At 29.3% G+C, this 24,046-nt stretch overlaps 4 protein-coding genes across 9 annotated transcripts; 2 read left to right on the forward strand and 2 right to left on the reverse strand.

The window, feature by feature from the left end:
* Positions 1-7,180: 7,180 nt before the first annotated feature.
* LOC129896551 (protein S40-6-like) lies at positions 7,181-9,590 on the forward strand. Of its 2 annotated transcripts, none has more exons than XM_055972485.1 (2): positions 7,181-7,382; positions 8,700-9,590. In XM_055972485.1, exon 2 carries the CDS (start codon positions 8,728-8,730, stop codon positions 9,151-9,153), a length of 426 nt encoding a protein of 141 aa, XP_055828460.1. In that variant the 5' UTR covers positions 7,181-7,382; positions 8,700-8,727; the 3' UTR covers positions 9,154-9,590. The 2 variants fall into 2 exon arrangements, with proteins under 2 accessions (XP_055828460.1, XP_055828461.1); XM_055972486.1 differs by lacking the exon at positions 7,181-7,382 and adding an exon at positions 7,734-7,954.
* A 2,110-nt stretch (positions 9,591-11,700) lies between these two features.
* On the forward strand, positions 11,701-15,529 carry LOC129896549 (autophagy-related protein 8C-like). 5 transcript variants are annotated; one of them, XM_055972480.1, is made up of 6 exons: positions 11,701-11,807; positions 12,064-12,126; positions 13,932-13,987; positions 14,071-14,123; positions 15,074-15,192; positions 15,272-15,529. In XM_055972480.1, the coding sequence occupies exons 2-6, from the start codon at positions 12,090-12,092 to the stop codon at positions 15,376-15,378; spliced, it is 372 nt and encodes a 123-aa protein (XP_055828455.1). In that variant the 5' UTR covers positions 11,701-11,807; positions 12,064-12,089; the 3' UTR covers positions 15,379-15,529. The 5 variants fall into 5 exon arrangements, with proteins under 5 accessions (XP_055828455.1, XP_055828456.1, XP_055828457.1 ...); XM_055972481.1 differs by having other exon boundaries at positions 11,707-11,807; positions 12,047-12,126; XM_055972482.1 differs by having other exon boundaries at positions 11,718-11,764.
* A 1,347-nt stretch (positions 15,530-16,876) lies between these two features.
* On the reverse strand, positions 16,877-17,600 carry LOC129896365 (uncharacterized). The gene is made up of 2 exons (XM_055972240.1): positions 17,427-17,600; positions 16,877-17,184 (listed from the first exon to the last, which is right to left on the reverse strand). Exons 1-2 carry the CDS (start codon positions 17,574-17,576, stop codon positions 16,921-16,923), a joined length of 414 nt encoding a protein of 137 aa, XP_055828215.1. The 5' UTR covers positions 17,577-17,600; the 3' UTR covers positions 16,877-16,920.
* A 2,330-nt stretch (positions 17,601-19,930) lies between these two features.
* Positions 19,931-20,939, reverse strand: LOC129896340 (uncharacterized). Its single transcript, XM_055972209.1, has 2 exons — positions 20,748-20,939; positions 19,931-20,306 (listed from the first exon to the last, which is right to left on the reverse strand). The coding sequence occupies exons 1-2, from the start codon at positions 20,895-20,897 to the stop codon at positions 20,043-20,045; spliced, it is 414 nt and encodes a 137-aa protein (XP_055828184.1). The 5' UTR covers positions 20,898-20,939; the 3' UTR covers positions 19,931-20,042.
* Between the last annotated feature and the right edge of the window lie 3,107 nt (positions 20,940-24,046).

Consider the following 24,046-nt stretch of genomic DNA (forward strand, 5'->3'; position numbering starts at 1 on the left):
TTTATTGAGGCTAATGCGTATAACTAAATGAGGTCATATATTTTAAATGATTAACTTACTACGTAATAAATTTTTGAGAGGACACGTGCTGAAGCTTTTCTAAAATTTAAGTCGAAAGTGTTCTATTGAAACGTCACTTTTACCCTATATTCAAATATTTAATTAAAACATGTTTGAATATTTGTTTTAAAAAATAAATAAGTAAAGAGATAAGTATCAAAAACACACCTAAACTATTCTTTTTTTTTGAGTTTCATACGTAAACTATTGGGAATGTGAGTTTCATACATAAACTATGACTTCTCAGTTTGAGAAACACACATCAGTGGTGTGTGTAATACACTCTCTGTACTCTCTCTCTATTTTTTGAATTTTTTTTGTCACATGGCTAAAATATTCTATATTGATAAAAATTAAATAAACTATTAATATTAGTTAAAAGTTTAAACTAAAGTATTTCTATCCCTCAAAAAAAAAATTATTTTTTAAAAAAACCAAAATTATTTTTTTAAAAAATGAAATTATTTTTTTAAAAAAGTTATTTTTCTCACTCATTTGTATGTATCTAACACAAAACGAGAAAAAAATTGAAAGCGGAGGATTACGTGTGGGGGTAGAATTTTTTTTAAAACAAATATATAAAAATAATATCTAAATTATTATTTGAAGGGGGAGGGGGAAGATGAAGTAAGAAATTTTTTTAAAAGCTTTTATAAAAGAAATTTAGAAAAAATAAAAAAAATGGGGGAGGGGGGAGGGGGAGTATGGTGAGAAAAAGTGGTGGGGTGGGGTAATAAAAATATTTTATATTTTATTTTATATTTTTTTGTGGGTGGATAGTGATACTTTAATATTTAATTTTAACTAATTCTAAGAGTTTATTTAATTTTTGTCTAGGTGAAATATTTTCTCTATGTGGAGTGTGATGTGACAATTTTTTTAAAATGAAAGAGAGAGTTATAACACACATCATGGTGAGAATAGAATAAAAGAGAGATGTGTGTTTCTCAAAATAAGAAGTGATAGTTTATGTATGAAACTCACACTCCCAATAATTTAGGTATGAAACTCAAAAAATAAGGATAGTTTAGATGTGTTTTTGACACTTATCTCATAAGTAAATAAAATTCATAGATAAATTTAAGAGATTTTCGATGTATTCGACTTTAATCTTATATTCACCCCAATAAGAAGTGATAGTTTATGTATGAAACTCACACTCCCAATAATTTAGGTATGAAACTCAAAAAATAAGGATAGTTTAGATGTGTTTTTGACACTTATCTCATAAGTAAATAAAATTCATAGATAAATTTAAGAGATTTTCGATGTATTCGACTTTAATCTTATATTCACCCCATGATGGGATATAAAAATTTGTTTAATAAGCAAGGGCGAACCTACGTGGGTGTCATGGAGTTCACTCGAATCACTCGGCAAAAAAATACCCTGTATATATAGGATAGATTTTATATATTTTTGTACATATACTAATTGTGAACCACCTAAATCAACGAGAAGGAATAATTCAATGGTACTAGACTGTGCAACTTAGGCCGCGAATACGGAGTTTGACAGGCTCCATTTCATGCTATGCAAATTTAAAACACCTTGTTATTTTCCTTTGGCATTAATGAACTCTGAAAGGACTATGCAATGATTTTAAAATAGATTATAGTTAATCAATATGTAAAGAAGACTTTGTTATATACTCAAAACAATTTTATATTGACATTATTTATCCAAATTATTTCGTTATCATACGAACCTCCACCGTGCCGGGAGAGAGGGGCCAAGCAGGGCATAGCTAGCGGTCGACCGAAACCCCTGCTTTTGTCAGCATGACAACAAGTACAAACTGGCAGCAAAGAGTCAATTGAATGATCAAGGCATCGGTTGCTTCCACTTGTGGCCTTCTTTGACTGCTTTGACACCGAACACGCCGCGTTTTACTGGGAAGGATCGAACCATGGGAACGAATATACAGGGCTATCACCTTCTTTGGCCAGTTCTTCTAATCTTTTCACAATTACAGTTCACTGCACCTGCTCCTTTAAAGGGCGGCGACACTTGAGTGAGTTGGAGCGCAACCATCTTATCCACTGAACTAGCTAGAAGCTATCGCTTTGGAATAAAATGTAATTATAAAAAATATATAATAAAACATTATATGAAAAATCTATTTTAAAAAATATTAATTGTTATAATAAATATTACTATAAAAAATAATTATTGCAAAGAAATTATTTCAGTAGTTTTAAAAGACTACTATTATATCGGAAAAAGACGATTGAAAATTAATTTCAACTTTTATAGAAAAAATCAATTTTAGAAAAAGAATAGTCGCTACTTAATTTTTTAAAGAAATTGAGACAACTTAATTTAAAAGATCTTAACAGCTTTAAGTCTTAAAAATTAGAAAAAATGGGTAAGGATTCAAATTTCCACTTTGAGAAGGTGTTAGCACTCAAAATGGCCGCTAACGTGCGGTTGTCCGACGATTTAAAAATTATTTGATTAACTTTGGAAAAATTACTTGTAAGTAGTAAAGATAAATATATTTATTTGAGCAATAAATCAACTTGAAATATTTGACATAATTTATCAAGAAAATATACTCTTTTAAATGACTAAGTAAATAAATTTTAAATATGTTTAAGGAGAAGTATTAGATCTAATATATTTTAACTAAATTAAAGGTGATTAAGACTTTGATTAAATAAGGAAAATCACTTGAGCTCTTTAGGGAAAAATCAATTTAGAGAAAGACACTTTAAACTCAATTGATTTGAAAGAGCATCAACTTACAAACCTTTATGATAATTTGGAAGAAAATTATATTTGTTGAAATGTCTAACTAAAAGAAAACACTTAAATGAAATCATTTTTAAAGAATAAATTAACAGAAAAAATGGTTTCTCTTTTAGGGGAGTTCAATTAAGTTAAACCAAATAAAATTAATTTCTACGTAAGTATAAATAAACGTAAATAAATAAATTATTATAACCCAAATTAAATATAAATGAATAAAGTATGAAAATTTGGTCTAACACTTAGTTTATGTACGTCTGGACTAAGTTATTCAGCCACTTACGTTTTGGGCCTTAGTCCCAATTTCACTGTATTTTGTGGATGTATATAAACTGTATATCAATATATACAATAATATTTTCATGTATATCGGACTGTATATACACCGTATAAAACCTATTTTCAACTCCAGCAACCTGTAAATCAGCATCCTTTTCCATTTTTGGTTTTGAAGAGGATGACTCGAAAAAAAGTGTATTTCGGCCTCCATGGCTCAATGCTGAAATGCAAAAAATGGAGAAAGTCCATATTGGACTCGGACGATGGTTCATACAATAAACAAAAAGGATAAAATTAGTAAATGAATAGAGAGAAAGAAATTGAGATATGATTGTTATTAATTGAATAAAGGATACTTAGACATCTCATTTTAAGTGCAATCACTAGGATCTAAAGAAACCAATATGGAACTTGCATCTAAGGACGAGATACCTCATTAATTCAAACTAATCATGTGTTGTACTAAGAGACCAATTCATGCATAACATTTAATAATACAAATATGAGCTACTGTTTATTAACAAACAAACATATATATATGGCACATGCATTATAACTTCACAATAAATGAATAGGGACAACACAACTCATGATCCAATTGCCACTAAATTCAACTTGGTATAGTGAGTCCTTGAGGCATAAGAATGAAATATCAAAATACACATATGTATATATGCATAACACTTAAAAGGATCACATATGAACATTATAAAATAACATAATGACAAACAACATGCATACATGTAGAAAAAATATATATAGAAATATATTCAAGTAACTAAAGAACATGGAATTAACCTATACATTATACCAACTCAAATTTTAAAGCAAGATTTAAATCAATTAAGCCATTAACGTTCTAACTAACTAGTAACTTATGCATATATTTATTATCTAAATCATGATAAAAGAAAAAAAAATGAAAACATGAAAATATATATCGTCAAAGAAAACTATTTGGGAAAATAATGAACGAAACTAAGAGCTTTCACATATTTGATAAAAATATCACTACATTTCCAGCAAGACAAGAAATTTCATCATTAATTTAATTAATCATAACAGATGTTAACTAAAAAAAATAAGATTACGAATCAACTCAATAGAAAACATGAAATAATTAAATAAAATAAAATTGAGAAAAAGATTTTACCTCTTTTCAGGCAGCGACTGAGACGACGAATTCGAAGCTTCTTCACCACCACAAATGGAGTTCCGATGAAAGTTTAGATTCAAAAATAAATAGACTCAAAATCTTTTTGCTATAGAAATACTATTTTTTTAAAAGAAAAAAATACTACTTTTCTGTTCTTATTAATGTTTTGTGTAAAATCCAGCTCCTATTTCTCTTCTCTATTTTTTTTGTTTTGTTTGTGCAGTATTTTTGTTCCTTTTTTTGTGTGTGTGTTCTTGAATGTATTTTGGGGTTCTTGATGAAAAATGGTGAATGTTGATTAATTGTTCTTCGTTTTCTGATATTGTTCTCCTTTGATTATGAAGAAGATGAATGTATTTAAAAAAAAGTGAAGTTGGGGGGAGTAATGATGGAGTTTTTGAATAATGATGGATTTGGTGGGGTGTAAAAAAGAAAAGGAAAAGGGTGGGGGTAGGAGAATGATGATTGTTGAGAATTTTAAAAAAAAAGAGGGGGGGGGGAGGGGGGTTTAGGTGGGATTGGGAAGAGGAAAAGGAACAAGAAGAAAAACGTATGGTTAGTATTATATAAGTATAATATATATATATATATATTATACTGAGTTGGTGTTGAGCCAAAATTATTATAAGAATTGAGTTTTAGATGTATAGGTGTTAGTATGTCGTAGTAGTGCAGATTGTTGTTGTTATTGGGTTTGTAGAGAGTGGGATGACAACATTGAGTTGGATGACTTTGGGCCTAAATTTGGGCTAAAAAATGACTTGAAATTTGATTAAGGGTGGAGTAAAAAAAAAGTTGTATTTGTAAGGAAAATGGTCATATGAAAATTGATAACTTAGCCAATTAAGCTTAACAAAATAGCCAAACTGATTTAATTGTGAATTCAGCTAAAAATTAGATAAGACGAATCGATAATAATAATAACTAACGGGCTTCTTAATTCTAATAAAATGAATTAATTAACTTAGTTATAAATTAATTAATTCAAAAATATAAGCTACTAATTTACGAAATAATAAATTTTTTTTTTTGGATATTTATAGAAATTAATAATTATATACATAATTATATAGAACTATATATACAACAACAACAACAACAACCCAGTGAAATCCCACAACATGGGGTATATAGAACTATATATATAGAACTATATATATATTATTAAAAATTATAAGAATGATAAAAAAAAATTTAAAAATACACTTGATTTTTTTTTGATATTTTATAAAAACAATTACTTCAGATTATTTAAAATTGAAGAAGCTCAATAACTAATATACATGTATGAAGGTCAAAACTAAATGTCAACGACTACAATCTTCTCTCTTTTGAAGGGGGTGGAGGATACCGTAAAATTCGAAACTCCATCACTAGAGCAGCAGCTCATCAATTGAGCTACCTGAACCACTATATTTTATTGAGCTCACTAAACTAAAGCTTATTTAGATAAGTAAATTATTATATAATCAAGGAATCATATTACATCAATACTATTTAAGAATAATTTAGTAAAAATATTTTTTATTTTTTAGGAATGAGTGATTTTTTAAAGGGCGTGCCCAAAATATAAAAATACCACCAGACCATCACCATCAACAAATATGAAATTTGGATTTTTACTATTATAAATTGAGATTTACAATTCTATATATAACAATTTAAGTTAAAATTGAGTTCTGAATTCGAAATTATTAAATTTAGCTTTTGCTCAAATTTCTATGCATCAGCCGACTATGTATTTTGCACAAATCTCTTCCAAATTTCTGTATGTGACCCCATTTGTCTACCACATACCTAAATATTTAATCCCCAAAAGAAGAAAATAGTTCTGAGCAAGAAGTATTCGTATTTATATAAGCTTCCAAATTTTTTATCTCAAAAAATGTGTGATATCGATAATTTACTCTGATACAAATATTATTGATTGATTCTACAGTTTAAATTTGTGACGTATAAATTATACGAGGATAAATTTAAAGTTTCTCTAAGGACCTCATTCTGATTATTAAACAAGAATTATGCTTCAATTTCAGCAAACTGAAATCCGCTATATAATAACATGTTCTGATTAAACATCTGAACATATGATATTAATTAATATTTTGGAAAAAGATTTTCGCATGAGCATTAATTATGTAGATAAGTTCATCATTTAAACTAGTCATCTCCTTTAATTGTATACATTAACCTCAATAAGCTGTAAAATTTTTAATCCGCTTCAATTAATGTTGATGTGTAATCAAATGAAGTGACATATCTTGTGTAATTACATAGTGAACGTTTGAGATTATATATAAATTTTATAATTTTTTTAATAAATAAAAAATTATCTGATAAGAATATTCTATTATATATTCAAATATTCCATTGAAATAAATCATTACTAAAGACTAAATAAAATCTACTTGACATAAAATCTTTTGCCACAATAAATTTATGTACAAAATAAATTACTCTCTCTATTCCATATTAATTAATTTTTTAAGGTAATGCACAGATATTAGGAAAAACATTTAAAGATAAAATTTGAATCATATTTTTCTTTATTATCCTTTTGTTTAATTAACCCATAAAGATGATTAAATGTGAAATCATAAATACAAAGTCCCTTATTGAAGTATAATTTTATAAGTAGTGTAGTTTAACTTTTAGAAAATTATAAAACTTCATTAATGGAAAGTGTAAACATGAAAAAAGATTCAAATATTTCTCTTGAATTTTGAACAATTCAGCTATTTTAAACAATAAAACAAATTCTAAAAATTGAGCTAATATGAAATAAAGGGAGTATTTACTGAAAATAGGCAACTTTAACGTCTTGTGGGAATTTCCATGGGCCCTTAATTTCACTAATTTTATTTTTACAACTTTTATATAATCTGTGGGCAGCTTTTTAGACTTTCATGTACCCAAAAATTCCTCAATTTTCCTTTTAAAATTTCAGTTATAAACCACTTTTGAAGAGAAATGGAATTCATGAGAACACATAGTGGGAACTGAAATTTTCATGAAAATCATCATTTTCTTTTAGGCTTTTTCTGCTTTATTTTGTATCTTACTTATATTGCTTTTATATTTCTTTCAATTCTGTTTATCGAAAATAACTTTTTTACCTCATAAAGTCACAGATAAGGTATGTGTACATCTTATCCTTCTACGCCTCACTCGTAAAATTATTTTCTTCGATTTTAGTATTATCATTGCTTACTTTACTTTAATTATTATATTATATATTATTGCTATTTAAGTCGAGAATTATCAGAAACAAAATTTTTACCTTCACATAATAGGAGTAGTAGGATTGTGTACATACACATCACATTTCTCAGACCTCACTTGTGGAATATCATTGAGTATGTTTGTTGTTGCTATTAATTATTTCTCTGTTTTTGCGATTTTTTTTCTTGTGCTATAATCACTTCGAAATCTGTGTATATTCTTTGGAATTTTGTAAAATCCAAAGAAATTGTTTCTGGGATTTTAATAGAATTTGGTATTCAATTCAGTGTACCATTTTTCAGGAAAAAAGAAAAAAAGTCTCCTCTGTTTGGCCAAAAGTGAAAGAAGGTTCTTATTATTGATGATTACCAAGAAAACCCAACTAGGCCTATAAATATTTGGGAAAATTTGCTAGTTGGTTCTTTGTACTCAAAGAGTGATTGAAGTTATATACATTGTCTGTGAAAATAATTTTTATATTATCAGGTTAGTAGTACCATTTTTTTATAAGGTTATCAATTCATGTATGTCATTGTGATTTATCTGTAATTATCTTATAAATGATTTGATTGTTATGTTAATTGGATTCTTTAAAAAATGTTGCTGCATTTGCTTTTTTTAATCGGGGATTAGGAAAGGGGAAATGAGGAAGGGGATTACAATGTGGAGAATTGAACTCGCATCAATAAAGTGAAAGTTCAAGTAGTTAATTAACTAGGCTATTAAGATTCTCCTTGTATTCGTGTTGGATCCGCAAAAAAATCAATATTTTTGGAGGATTCGAGGTGACATTGTATGAAAAATGTTGATTTCTTGAATGATTCTTGAGTGCTATGTGAAAAATGTTGATTTTTTGAATGATTCTTAAGTGCTATGTATTTTCGATGTAAAAATATATACACAATCAAGCTATGTTGCTATAACTCATCAAAATTGTTGCTGCAATCGCGTTGGATTCTCCAAAAAAGGACTATTTTTGGAGGATCCGACACACACTCAACTACATTTTGAAGAGTTCGAGCAACATAGCCTGATTGTGTAATTTTTACACCTACCATACATATAACTTAAGTCTCATTCAAGAAATCAATCTTTTTCATACTCATTCTTGAAATTTTGTGAGACTTAACTCATGATCATAGTTTTTTTCTTCTTTATTTTTTAATTTTTTTTTTCTCTCCTGGTGGCATCATGATGATTCATGATAAGAGCTTTATTTTGGTGGATTCAGGGCAATAGAAAAAACCAGAGGAAAAAACATGGAATTTAATGGAGATTTTCAAGAAGAAGACATATGGAGTCATCATGTTGTGAAGAAGAAATTAGCAAGTGCTCCAAAGATGATCCCAACAGCTAAAAGTACTACAATAAGCAACAATGAGTCCGAAGTGCCAAAACAATCATCAGCTCCTATTAACATTCCTGATTTGTCCAAAATTTATAACAAGAAATCATCAAGTAGATTCTTGAAAAATGGTTATGGAAGTGTTGATGATAATGTTGTTGAAGAAGATGAAGATTGTGATGATGGAATGTTACCACCACATGAATATATAGCTAAAAGTGTTGCTAGGAGACAAATTGCTCCTTCTTCTATGTGTGAAGGTGTTGGGAGGACACTTAAGGGAAGAGATCTTAGTAAAGTGAGGAATGCTATTTTGACCAAGACTGGTTTTTTGGAATAACATCACTATCAGTGTGATATATAGTTTACAGGTTTGAGTCGTTGAATCAACTGTTGAGCCTTGCATTAAGGTAGAATGCCTATATCATACCTCCTTGAGTTGCATCTCTTCACCGAACCCTACATGAAAGAGATGTATTGTGCACCACTTTGTCCTTTTTATAGTTTTTCTTATTAGTAGAGCAATAGGTTACCCCTAGTCGAGCTAGTAAATTTCGAATACTGAATAGTTAAATATCTAATGGTTCCAGTTTTAGTTTGTATATGCCATAGTAGGCACAAAGATTGATGAAGACTGATTATTATGAAAATGTTGATAATAGTGTAGAAGAAGATGAAGATTGTGATGATTATGGTGATGGAATTGTACCACCACATGAATGTATATAGCTAGAGGGTTGCAAGGAGTCAAATTGTTCCTTTTTCTATGTGTGAAGGTGTTGAGGGCACACTTAAGGGAAGAGATCTTAGCAAATTGTGGAATAGCATTTTAACCAAGACTGGTGTCTTGGAATAAAATCAAAATCATTTTAGTAAATTTTAGTAGGATCCAACCAACAACAACATAAGGCAATCCATCTTCATCATGTGTCATTGTCATTTTTTAGTTATATGATCCTATTAGCTGAAGGAGTCTTCGACCAACGATAAAATTATAAATTGTCTTTGTGTGACGACATATATATTGTAGGTTTGAGTTGTGGAATCAATCACTAGTGCTTGCATCAGAATAGACAACTTGTATCACCCCATTAGGATAATACTCCTTTCCTAAATCCTGCATGAACATGAAATACTTTGTGCATCAAACTGTTTTTTTTATTTTCTTATTGGCAAGGCAAGAGGTCAGCCACTAGTGCTCACACCAGGGTTAGTTGCCTACATCACATTTTCTTGAGGTGCAGGTCTTTGTCGGACTTTGCGTGAACACATAATACTTTTTGCACCAAATTATTCTTTTTATGATTTTTCGTAATAGCAATGCAAGAGATCACCTTTCAATATGGCTAGTGAGTTTCGAATATTGAATGGTTAAACTTCTGGTTATTCATTCTTCTTATTCTTTTTTGGTACATTAGATCTGATAAGCATGTTTTTGATTGTCCAAATAAATGATTCTAAGAAAAAGTATGACTAATAAAAAAATATTTTTTTCTCCGTCCTAATTTATACATCACGTTTTTTCTTATGATGATTTTTCTTATTAATTAGCAAAGCAATAAATCAACCACTAGTACTTGCATCAGAGTTGGTTTCCTGCGTTACATTTTCCTATGATGTAGTTTTTTTGCTAGTTGCATGAACACATAATATTTTTTTAAAATAATTTTCTTAATAGCATCACCTTCTATTAGGGGTGTGCGAAAATCAGATCGACAGATAAATCGAATTAAAAAAATATTATTGATTTATTGCTATTGAGTTATTGAATTAACGGGTTTTTAATGATTTTAAGTCGGAAATCGCTTTCACATCTCATATGACATCTGTACCAACAGACTTCATAACAAATTTATCGAGTTATCGATTCGATTTTGATTTTTTAATATTGAGTTATTAGGTATATCGATAATCCATTAAAATTGTAGTAATTTACTATTTTACTCCTAGATAAATATTAAAATATTAATCTTAGTACCTTACAGGTTACAACCTTTGATCTTTAGCCTTCAATTCACACTTTATATTGTCTTTGAATTCACAACTTCACCATAGAAAGTCAAAATCTAAAGTAAGAACCCTATTTCTCTTAATTTCTCTTTGTTTTGCACTTATATAGTTCTTTTCATGTTAGTTATTACTGTTTATATTTTATGAGAGTTTTATAAAGTTACATTATTGTTTTGTAAAGTCAAATTATTGGAGAAGTCATATATTTGTTTTATAGCATTTTTTTATTGGTTAAATCAAAAATCGAAATGTTAAGGATCAAAATTGATAAATTGAAAACCAATAAAAATTATCTTATTGATTTAGTGTATTTAAAAATTAAAAACTGATAAATCAAACTGATGATATATAAAATCAAACCGCAATCGACCGATTTACACCCTAGCTTCTATTACAACTTGAGTTTCAAATATTAAATGGTTTAACTTCTTGTTATACATTCTTCTCCTTTTCTTCTTATTTTGGCTCTCTTCTTCTTGTTCATTTTTGGTACATTAGATGATTAACATGTTTTCAATTGTCCATATAAATGATTCAAAGAAAAAGTATGATCAATAAAAAAATATATTTTTTCTCCGTCTAAATTTATGTAATTGTATTTGATTAAGCATGATTTTTTATTTTTTAAAAAAGAAAAAACTTTTAAAACTTTTGATTTAATTAACTAAGAATTCATTAAAATAGACTAAAATTGATTCTTTCCTTAAACTTTTTGTTAAGGAAATTCTAAAAAAAAATTCAAATAGGTTAAAGTCCCATTACCTCAGCAAACCACCACAACCACGCAAACAAAACGATATCGTTTCACCTTTTAAGTCTCTACGACGTCGTTTTGTTACCCAAACCAAACATATAAATATAAATAATTTGCATACATAATTCGTATAATAATAATTCATAGAGTTTTCTTGTGAATTCAATCATAAATCATTACGTTTCGTGTACGATTCAGAAAAACCCTAATTTGTTCTCTGTTGAATTCTGGTAAAAATTTTGTTGACAATTATCTGTTCTTGATTTTTGATGTGAAAAAAAGTTCCAATATAAAAAGTTCACAATTTGTTTGTTTTCTTGTGTTTTTGAGTAAATTTAAAGATACCCTTTTGCTTGAATTGCGTTTATAAGTGTATATTATATGGGTGTATGAGTGTATATGTTTTTAATTTTTTTTTGTTGTTGAGGGATATTGGGTTTTATTTTTTTGTGATTATGATGTTCTTTAGGTGTCTGAAATTTGCAGCAAAAGATCAAAGTTTGAGTCTTGCAATGGCCAAGAGTTCTTTCAAGCTTGAACACCCATTGGGTATGTTTCATACTAAAGTCTTACTCAGTGTGCCCCTGTTTATTTGTATCTTTCTTTTAACTTTTCTTGGTTGAACATGATTTACGTTGTCAATTTGATTATGTTTAAATTGAGTCATTGATAAACAGAGATGATTTCAGGATTTTAAGTAGGTGTAGATTAGATGGGTGATAACTTAGTGTATGTATATATAGAGTGAGGACATGACGCAACTTCAGCTTATTGAGGACATTACCTTTAGATATGAGGGTATGGAGGTCATAGATTAGGGTAGAATGTTAGTAGGTTATTGAGTGTTGTCTTGCCTTTTGATGAGATGAGGCTTGGTGATAGTTTGGAGCATTGTGTTTGTCGTAGTATTAACCTTTTTCATGTAGTTTATGGCTTTTGGTATATGTTATATTGGTTGTTTATTATGTTTGGATGATCGCACTATGTTGTTGATGTTGTTGTTTCTCGTTTGAATGCTCTCCATTGCTTTCCTTTTAGTTGTCATGTTTTCTTCACTGTCGTTTTTTCTTTTCATTATTACTTTGATTTGCTTTACATGAGCCGAGGGTCTTTTGGAAACAATCTCTCTACTTCTATGAGGTAGGGGTAAGGTTTGTTATGTTGTCATTGTACTAATCATAAAAGGGTGCTCAATCGATCTATTTGCATGATACTAGTTTCCTATATGAAATTATAGTGCTTGGTTAAGAAAAACAATTCCTCCCTACTTCCATGAGGTAGTGGCAAGATCTGCGTACACTCTATCTTCCATAGACCCCACGGAGTGGGATTTCACTTGGTGTGTTGTTGTTGTTGGTTAAGAAAAAAAATGGGTGCTTGAGAACCCTATAATTTAGGTCTTCCATTGTATACATATATGTGTATTTCAGTGTGCCTGCACGCGCTACTGGTGTAGATGTACTCACTATCCAAATACTACATCAGCTTATGTTGGCAGGTGCTAGGATATGGGCAGTCTAGTGATGTTTATGCTTTGTGGTCTCCTCGTTACATTGTATTTATTTGAATAATTCTAGATGCCTTTTTGAGGCTAGTTAATTAACTAAAGCTAAATATTTCTTAAAGCAGCAAACCAGATATCAATGAAGTCTTGATCTGTATCCTATCATGGTCTGATGGTATATATATGTTCTGTTCTTAGTCTTCCTGAATCTAGGAATATATCTGGTGCATTAATTCTGAAGCAGAAATGCAAGGTAAGGCTGCGTACAATAGACCCTTGTGGTCGGGCCCTTCCCCGGACCCTGCGCATAGCGGGAACTTTAGTGCACCGGGCTGCCCCTCATTAATTCTGAAGCAGCTCTATATGCATGAATTCATTACTCAAGTATCACGACATTATTGCAGATTTAGCTAAAAACATAACACAATAGAAGTAAATTATTCATTTAGACAATACAAACTAGTTGAGATTAGTGTCATTTAGGAAATTTCTAATTTGCCTTAGAAGGCAATATTTAGTATAGAAATGGAATTAACCTGAATTGAGTGGAATAGCTGACCCCAACTGTTTTTGCAGTTGATATTTAGTTGATTGATTGATAGTCTGATCTGGGGTTGCTCACTAGTATATACATGAAGTGATGGTTTGTGATACTTTTCTCCATATAGTTTCTAGATATCAGATCTGTTACCTGTTCTTCCGATGTTCTTTTCTTTTTCTTTCGAGCATATCCTTATTTACTTGAGCTGATAACTTCCCGGTGTCTCCTTTCCTAAGAAAATCCCGCGAACGAGACAAAAAGGATGTTTGTAATTTTGTTGATGTTTTCAACTTTTGTTTCTTTTAATAGAGAGGAGGCAGGCAGAATCTTCTCGCATCAGGGAGAAGTATCCTGACAGAATTCCGGTATGATATCTGTTGTTATAAAGGTCTTGCTCTTTATTGATACTTCTGTACCCTTATTTCTCATGGCTATGTTACCCATTCAGGTGATTGTTGAGAGAGCAGAGAAGAGTGATATCTCTGACATTGATAAGAAGAAGTAAGTGCTCAGTTTTTATACATTTATAAGTCCTATGTTGCTTGGACTCTCCAAAAAGAATGCCACACCCGTGTTGGATCCTTCAAAAATGCACTACTTTTGAAGGATCCAACACGCTCCCATTGACATTTTGAAGAGTACAACTATATATTGGTTTTGGCACGAGTGTTTGTGTTTGGATGTGTATGTTAACATGGTAAGTTATGGGGATATATTGTGGGAATGCTGCTTGTAATAACAAAATTTGGCAGGTTTCGTGTCCAGGAATTGATTAGAAAATCAGAGTATTTTGTGGCCTGGAAACTGGAAAGTTAATAATATATGATATTTTAATGTAGTTTTTCATGGTTGTTTTAAGATCATGAGTTATCATTATGATGGCGGATTTATGGTTGTGCTGGACACAAGTTTGGGAGATATATCTTGTGAATGCTGCAGTTTTTTGTGTTTATTTATGTGCACCTTTTTTAGCACCAATTTAACAGAGTTTATTGGCATGAGGGTGGTTGTTATAAATCATATGCGTCTCTCAAATTTCAATTATGGTCTGTACAGTAATTTCCAGTTTTTTAAGGTACCAAGGTGAGGTTTTGTATCCTAAATACTACATGTTCCCGAGTCTATATCGCAATAGATGCCATCTTTTTGTTGATTTAGGTGTTTTGGCTTTCATTTTTATGGAGATCAGGGTTGGTGCTAAAATAACTAATAAGTAGTTTTATTGGTATATATGTGTGGAGAACAAGCAGTCTAGGTACCTCAGGTGTTTCTTCCTTTCACAATTAAACATAGACTGATCTTCGCGTGTCATGCTATTTGCGCAATAAACTTTGACATGTTGACAGAATTAGTAGTCTCTTATTAGTTGATTGTTGCCGATTATTGTTCTACTATATGTATAAGTAGACCCGCCAGGACCATTATTTATTTGTCTTACGATTGTGACATAGGTACCTCGTCCCAGCTGATTTGACTGTTGGCCAATTTGTTTACGTGGTCCGAAAGAGGATCAATCTCAGTGCTGAAAAGGCCATATTTGTCTTTGTCAAGAACATTCTGCCTCCAACTGGTAAGTAAAGTAGATTATAACATAAGGTTGCGATACTCTTCGGAGACATTGTCTTGACATATCTTCTTTCCTGTTGCAGCTTCTCTGATGTCTGCAATTTACGAGGAAAACAAGGACGAAGACGGATTTCTTTACATGACATACAACGGCGAAAATACATTTGGGTTCCTCAAGCTTGGGAATTAATATTTCAAGTTAACTATCTGAATTATAAATCTACTACTACTATTTTGATTTGTTCATGGATGGATGACTTCTGTTTTTTGTTCAAGAAATGCCCATAAAATGTACAGATGACAAGTCTTTGCACTTTTATCCAATATCTCTTTTAACTTCATTGGGATTGTTGTATGATTTCATGCTCCCCACCCTAAAGCTTTTGTCGATAAGGCAGAACTTGTGTTATAGACCAATCTAGAGGTGATAGAATTAGTCCATGATATCATAACTCACCCAATCAATTTAACTTTACGTTGATTACTGATCCGTCCTTCTATTAGTTCAATTCATTTCAGCCTAATCCATTTTAGTCCATCAAAGGTTTGGTTGATTTCATATTGATTCATGAAAAAGAGAAAAGGACTAAACAAATTGATATGGGATCTTTGAATGTTTTCACAAAAGACCATATAATTAAAGACAAGATCTTCAACTAGATGATGAATTGGCCTTATTGCAGTATTATTCTTTGTTCTAAATTCTCCTCCAAATGGAGGCATGTCATCGAAGCGTTTGCAGAATTGCAGTCCAACGGTTAGGATAATTGCCTCCTAAGCAATAAACCCGGGTTCGACTCCAGCCAGACGCAAGATTACTACTTTTTTTAGTAGAAAAAATGTTTTAGGTTGTGTTACGAAACCCACTTATTTGTGTACGAATACCAGATTTTTATGCGAAAATATTACTAGGGAGAACACATTTTAATAAATAATTATTGATTTTAGCGATATTTTTTATTTATTACCATTTATACCAATATATAACAATATTATGATATATCTGTCATGTATTAAAAGTAAATTATGCATGTAATATAAATGTATTATAAGTGTTTTAAAATATATTATACTTGTTTGGTAAGAAATTGACACAATGTATTATAAGTGTATTAAAGTGTGTGATAAATATATTATCCATGAATAAAACTTGTATTATATGAATTTTATAAATTATTCTCGCTAATATATATTTAAAACTGTATTATAAATATATTATAAGTGTCCATTGAAAAAAAATTATTATTACTATAAATGATAAATATTTTCTTAATATAGTATATTTATATAAGTTTCCCTTTTTATGCTATCATTTAGTTTGGGTCCATTATATTCGCACGTATATCTATTTTAGGATAACTTTAGACATATGATGCCATCGGGATTAAAGTTAACCATACGATGGCCAAAGGGCAGTAAAAGTGGCTTTAGTCCAACTATTTTTAGCTGAGCATCAGAAAAAAATGAGTAAAATTTAGATTTGTCAAGCTTAATTTCAGACAATCTGAAGTGGATATATGTGCAAAATTTTAAAAAAAATGAGTAAAAAATCTATGTTTCTTATTTTGGGACTCTACCGAGCAATATACGAAATAAAATGCACATATTTATAATAAGTCATACTATACATTAAATTTATTTCAAAATGTTACAATACAAAATTTTAAGGATATTGCATAAACATTGTGTAGAAAATTGATACGACAAAATATAAGATATTTAGCAATTACTATTAAGTAGAGTAATATTTTAATTCCCTATCAACAGCTTTCTTCAAAAAACTATTCTCTTCAAGTACCATTTGAATTGGCAAGAACCCTAAACCATTGGCCATAGCCACCATCATCTCCTTCATCTCTTGTTTAAATTCCCCCAAATCCACCATCCCATTCGAGTCGTGATCAAATTGAACGAAGATTGAACCATAAACTCGAGAAATCTCGTTCGGATCAGTTTTTACATCGATACCAAAATGCGTATCGAAGACCCTCAACCCCTGCAATCAGTGGCGAAATCAAGAATTTTGTTAAAATCAATAATATTCAAAATTTAGTAGGTGTGTTTTGAATATCAAGAATTTGATGATATTTGAAATGATAGTAAAAAATAGCATATTCAAAGTAATTTGACACGTCGGGTCTATGAAAGGTGACATGTATAAAAACCTTATTCCTACCTTTGTGAGCTAAGGTTATTTCTAATTATATGAACAAACAATTTATGTGGCTCCGCCCTTACCTGCAACTCTTTCAGCATTTCTGAATAAGAAAGTATGCCATCATGATTTTTATCGAGATTGTTGAAGCATTCAACGATGAATTCACCGAACGCTTCTTCGTCTTCCACGAAGCTAAGGATTGTCGCACCGTCAAGCACCTCTACACTCATTTTTTTTTTTGTGATGTTAATTTGTAGGTATTGAAACACAATTAATGATTATGATAATTTGTAGCTAAGATTCTATTTATACTTAAAAATACTTTTTGTCAAGTATTGGAAGACTACCAATTTTGAGTTGCTAGTTTTGGCAAAGTTGACTGGGTAAATGTTATTGTAGGAGTCAACTAGACTAATAAAAAGTGCGTGTATTTTGAATTCTTGCACACAGATATATAACATTGTCGTTTGGTTGCTGGTAGGATTGCAAATGGATCAGATTAGTTCGAATTTTTTAAATATCAAATTAAATTATTTGTATTGAATTTTTAAATTTATAAATTAAATCAAATTGCTAATAATCGATTTTTTCAACTTCAGATTTTTTTGGATTTTTTATCGATAAAGAATTTCTTCCTATGATTTTAAAGAAACTGTTGAATACTAAACTTCATTTTTTTTCCGGAATAGTTGTGCAATTTCAAGAAAAATATGCATCAGAGAAATTGAAAATCATATATATATATATATATATCATTGATTTGGGATTTGATCTCGTGTTGAATTTTTTTAGTTGAAATTAAACCAACCCAAGTATAGTCAGTTTTTTATTTTCAATATATCAAATCAAGTCAAACCAAATCAGTAGTAAGAGTTTTTTTTTTCGATTTGACTAAATTTGCGGTTCGATTTTTTAACCCCTAGTTGGTGGGATAAGGATTATAAATTCGAAATAAAATGTGATATTATTTTATTTTGGTTATGAGTATTCATTAGTTTTAGAATTATTTTATTTTAGAGCTAATCTCAAAAAATATTCCAACCAATAAAATATTTATATTTATCAAATTCCACCGACCAAACGACCCCTTAATATTTTTGTGGGAGGCAATTAGTGAATATATAATTCGTATTCATCACTAGTCAACACGGATGTTGACTTTTTGCCTCTTATAATTTACATTTCTTAAAAATTCGTGGCACGCAATTTGAAATTCAAAAACAATAGATTTATTTTTAATTAAATCTTTGACTTTTACTTATGGTATGATTCAAATTCTCTAACTCATATATCACAAGATGAACATATTTTTTTATCACTAGACCAACATCGTGGAGCATAAACGCGAGGTAAAATTAATGCGAGATCATTTAGATAAACTTTTTGAATTTTCTAATTTAAATTTATGCTTGAAAACGTGAAATCTCAAATTTAAATTTAAAAAAAAAAAAAACTCTAAATAGAATAAACTAGCATGCACTAGGCAAGTAGTTTTTAAATGTTGAATGATCAAACAAAAAGTCATTTTTGGGACTAAAAAAACTACAAAAGCATCATACGTTGTTTTTCTAAAAATACTAATTTTAAACCAAGAGAGATTATAGAGAATCATTATTACTAGGGTGTACATGGATCGAGTTGGTTCGAATTTTTTACAAATCAAACCAAACTATTTGTGTTGGGTTATTAAATCTATAAACCAAACCAAACCAATCAAAGTCGGATTTTTTGATATTAATTTTTCTCGGGTTTTTTGGGTTTTTTTCGGGTTTTTCATAGTATCTAATAAAAAGCACAGAACAATGCTTCTTAAAAAGAGTTCTAGTATAAAATATCAACATATAAAATGGAGGCAGAACACTGTTTGAAGTTTTAACTTTTATAACTTTATAAGATGGTTTTTTTTTTGTATATTATTTAGATGGGTTTTCTCAAGTCCAAATCTAAATGTAAGAAAGAAAACAAAAAATATGAAAAATTTTAAAAAAATATTTGTAAATTACATTTTAATAAATATTTTAATGTATAACATAATTTAAAAGTAGTATATCTATAATCGGGTCGGTTTGAGTTCAGTTTGACTTTTTTTAGTTAAAACCAAATCAATCCTATAATGGTCGGTTTTTTTTCCAAACACCAAACCAAGTTAAACCAAACCATTAATCGGTTTTTTTTTCGATTTAATTTAATTTATCGATTTGATGCGATTTATCAATTTATTCTGTACAACCCTAATTATTACTATGTTATGGGATGATTCAAACTCAAAGGGCAAAGTGCACGAATACACAAATTTTGATGCTATCATTTAGTTTGGGTCCATTATAATATACAATGCCATCCGGATTAAAGTTAACAGTACGATGGACAAAGTGCGGCAAAAATAACTTAAGTCCAACTATTTTTAACTGAGCTTCAAAAAAAAAAAAGACTAAAATTTGATTTGTCAAGCTTAATTTCAGATTATCTGAAGTGCATAATATGTACAATTTTTTTTTAAAAAGAGTAAAAATTCTCTGTTTCTTATTTTGGGACTTCTATAGAGAAATATACGAAATAAAATGCATATAATTATAATAAATCATACTATAAATCAAATTTATTTCAAAATTTTACAATACAATTTTTTAAGGATATTGCATAAACATTGTGTGGAAAATTGATACGATAAAATATAAGATATTTAACCATTACTATTAAATAGAGTAATATTTAAATTCCCTATCAACAGCTTTCTTCAAGAAACTATTCTCTTCAAGTACCATTTGAATTGGCAAGAACCCTAAACCATTAGCCATAGCCACCATCATCTCCTTCATCTCTTGTTTAAATTCCTCCAAATCCACAGTTCCGTTCGAGTCGCGATCGAATTGAACGAAGATTGAACTATAAACACGAGAAACCTCGTTCGGATCAGTTTTTACATCGATACCAAAATGCTTATCGAAGACCCTCAACCCCTGCAATCAGTGGCGAAATCAAGAATTTTGTTAAAATCAATAATATTCAAAAATTAGTAGGTGTGTTTTGACTATCAAGAATTTGATAATATTTGAAATGGTAGTACAACAATAGCATATTCCGAGTAATTTGGGTATATGGAAGGTGATATATACATGGACCTTATTCCTACCTTTATAAGGTGAGGTTATTTCTAATAGAGACCTTTTAATCCGATATTTGATATTTTTTTAAAAGGGTACTTAAAAATTGAGTTTTGGACATATATTTTTTTAAAAAAATTAAAATATTATAAGTGAAAAAGAATTCACCTGAAAAGTTCATCAAAATAAATAAATTCTATGGACAAACAAAAAATATATACTCTATAAAAAGTAATCTTTGACAAATTAAAAATATTTTAACTAATTATTCTTTAATTTATGTGGCTCCGTCCTTACCTGCAACTCTTTCAGCATTTCTGAATAAGAAAGTATGCCATCATGGTTTTTATCGAGATTGTTGAAGCGTTCAACGATGAATTCACTGAACGCTTCTTCATCTTCCACGAAGCTAAGGATTGTCGCACCGTCAAGCACCTCTACACTCATGTTTTTTTTGTGTGATGTTAATTTGTAGGTATTGAAACACAATTAATGATTATGATAATTTGTAGCTAAGATTCTATTTATACTTGAATACTTTTTGTCAATTACTGGAATTTGGAAGACTGCCAATTTTGAGTTGCTAGTTTTGGCACAGTTTACTTGTAAATGTTATTGTAGGAGTCAACTAGACTAATAAAAAGTGTGTGTATTTTGAATTCTTGGACACAGATTTATAACATAGTCGTTTGGTTGATGACAGGGGTGTACATGGATCGGATTAGTTCGGATTTTTAAAATATCAAATTAAATTATTTGTATTGGATTTTTAAATTTATAATTAAATCAAATTGATAATAGTTGGATTTTTCAACTTCAGATTTTTTGGGGTTTTTTTATCGGTAAAGAACTAATTTTCTTCATATGATTTTAAAGAAACTGTCTTTCTGTGTCGTTAACTCGACCTCGTCGACCTACTGACTTAAAGTATCCTCTGATTCGAAGGCGTGTATATATATATATATATATATAATGTCGGATTGATTTGATCTTGTGTTGATTTTTTTTACTTGAAACCAACCCAATCTAAGTATAGTCGGTTTTTCTTTTTTAATATACCAAACCAAGTCAAACCAAATCACTACTTGAAGTTTTTTTTTCTTTCGATTTGACTAAATTTGTGATTTGATCAGTTTGCGGTTTGATTTTGTTCACCTCTAGTTTGTGGGATGCGGATTATAAATTCGGAATAAAATGTGATATTATTTTATTTTGGTTATGAGTATCAATTAGTTTTTCAGAATTATTTTATTTCATCATTTGTACTAAAATAATATTAGTTATCCCATATAAAAGATGAGATAGCTAATCTCAAAAGATATCCCAACCAATAAAATAAGAAAATATTACATAAATACACAACTTATTTTATCATATTTTCTTAAATCTCCTATCATTTGACAAAATTATAAAAATCTCTACTCTTTCCTATTCTCTGATACATCACTGTAAGTGTTGTATCGATCGGATACATCACTTTATGTGATGTATCAGAAAGTCAGATACATCACTTTACGCGATGTATCAATCGAATACATCACATAAGTATTAGGACGTCGGATACATCACTTTACATGATGTATCGATTGGATATATCACTTTACGTGATGTATCTGAAAGTGACCAAAAAAAGGAATTTTGGATAGTTTTTAAAAGAATAGGGATAAAATGTAATTGAAAAGAATCACTATAAAATTTAGGTAAAATTTACTAATAAATATCCGTATCTATCACATTCCACCAAACAAACGACCATTTGTATATTTTTGTAGGAGGCAATTAGTGAATATATAATTCATATTTATCACTAGTCAACACGAATGTTGACTTTTTGCTTCTTATAATATAAAATTTCTCAAAAATTCGTGGCACACAATTTGAAATTGAGAAAAAAATAGATTTATTTTTTAATCAAATATTTAACTTTTGCTTGCTATATGATTCAAGTTCATGTATACGTCTAATTCATATATCATAAGATGAACATAATTTTATCACTAAATCAACATCGTAGAGAATAAGCGTGATGTAGAATTAATGTGAGATCATTTAAGTAAATTTTTTGAATTTTCTAATTGAAATTCATGCTTGAAAACGTGAGATATCGAATTTAAATTTACAGAATAAAAAAAACTCTAAATAGAATAAAGTAGCATGCACTAGGCAAGTAGTTTTTAAATAAATATTGAATGGTCAAACAAAAAGTCATTTTGGGGACTAAAAAAACTACAAAAGCATTATATGTTGTTTTTGACACTAGTAGAGTAGTGGTATTGCAAAGCCATCAGATTATTAGTGTGGACCCACGATGGACCATATTTTTTTGACTGTTTATTTATAATAATATTTAATATTTAAATAATATTAGGCTGTTATTATAAAATGCATCAAATAACAAAATTGTTTAAAAATTTTAAATCTCAAAAACATGCATACTTCATCACTAACTAAAATTAAAGTAATTTTAATGATGAAAATATATATTCAGATTATATTTTAAATACTGTATTAAAGTATTGAAATTATTTGATCAAAATAGTTCCACCTATTATTGATAATCTTAGTTTATTTCTATAAAGATGGTTGAATATTATATTATCAAAAAAAAATTGTTATAAAAACATAATTTTACAAAGAGCGTATTGTTATAAAGATGAATATTATTGTTATAGGTAAAAATATTGGTATACAAAAGTAAAATGTATTATAACATAAAAAAGTAATTCCAAAAAAACTTGATTATTATAATAAAATAATGTTATATAAGGATATCGTTATAGAAGAAATCTGATTATAATTATAGTACTTACATATTTTTGACTAAACTTAAGAGGTCGTTTGGGGTGAAGGACAACATCAAATAGTTCCGGGATTAAATTATTGTTCCACTCAATTTGTCGTTTGCTTGGCAAGTCCGTGATAACTTATTCTGAAATTAATAATTAATATCGGAATAAGCTATCCCTCTTCTTGGGTGGTATAGTAATCCCGAAATAAGTTATCCCCGAATAAAATAGGTAAATGACAAAAATAACCCTTTTAAACCATTTTTATACATCACTTTTCATATTCATAATGGGTATTTTTGCAAACAAATAATTTATTCTTAAAATTTATATAATGCATATTATTTTTAATGCAACAAACCAAACACTCAATAAGAAATAATCTCATCACAACTTATCTCATCATAACTAATTCCATCATAACTTATCCCATCGTAACTAATCCCATCATAAATTGTATTCAAACCAAACGACCCATTAAGGTCTTAACAAGTGGGATTTGTTGCTTCTATAGTTCTAGTAAAAAAAGGTGGGGGATTGTAGGCGCGTATAATTTCGATTTTACGTTTATGCATATTATCACTAAAATATTTATAGGTTAACACACATAAAAATTGAAAAAAATATTTAATTTCTGTTAAGTGACTCCTAAATGCTAAGAATATGGCGGGGATTATGCTGAGGCTACACATACTATTTTCGTAGGTACTTACGGAGGGTCCCGTAAGGGTTTTGCAAAAAAAAAAATTAATGAAAAGGCATATCAACAAAATATTCATGGGCTAATACAAACTAAAAACTGAGAAAAAA

This window comes from Solanum dulcamara, chromosome 7, assembly GCF_947179165.1.
Source record: "Solanum dulcamara chromosome 7, daSolDulc1.2, whole genome shotgun sequence".
NCBI lineage: Eukaryota > Viridiplantae > Streptophyta > Magnoliopsida > Solanales > Solanaceae > Solanum > Solanum dulcamara.

Excerpts from the sequence above, each read along its gene's own strand:
- LOC129896551 (XM_055972485.1), top strand. The coding sequence starts at position 8,728 with ATGGAATTTAATGGAGATTTTCAAGAAGAAGACATATGGAGTCATCAT.
- LOC129896549 (XM_055972479.1), top strand. The coding sequence starts at position 12,036 with ATGTTCTTTAGGTGTCTGAAATTTGCAGCAAAAGATCAAAGTTTGAGT. Across the intron at positions 12,127-13,931 it reads CAAGCTTGAACACCCATTGG|AGAGGAGGCAGGCAGAATCT; the intron begins GTATGTTTCATA and ends TTCTTTTAATAG. Across the intron at positions 13,988-14,070 it reads AGTATCCTGACAGAATTCCG|GTGATTGTTGAGAGAGCAGA; the intron begins GTATGATATCTG and ends TTACCCATTCAG.
- LOC129896365 (XM_055972240.1), bottom strand. The coding sequence starts at position 17,576 with ATGAGTGTAGAGGTGCTTGACGGTGCGACAATCCTTAGCTTCGTGGAA. Across the intron at positions 17,185-17,426 it reads AAATGCTGAAAGAGTTGCAG|GGGTTGAGGGTCTTCGATAC; the intron begins GTAAGGGCGGAG and ends CACTGATTGCAG.
- LOC129896340 (XM_055972209.1), bottom strand. The coding sequence starts at position 20,897 with ATGAGTGTAGAGGTGCTTGACGGTGCGACAATCCTTAGCTTCGTGGAA. Across the intron at positions 20,307-20,747 it reads AAATGCTGAAAGAGTTGCAG|GGGTTGAGGGTCTTCGATAA; the intron begins GTAAGGACGGAG and ends CACTGATTGCAG.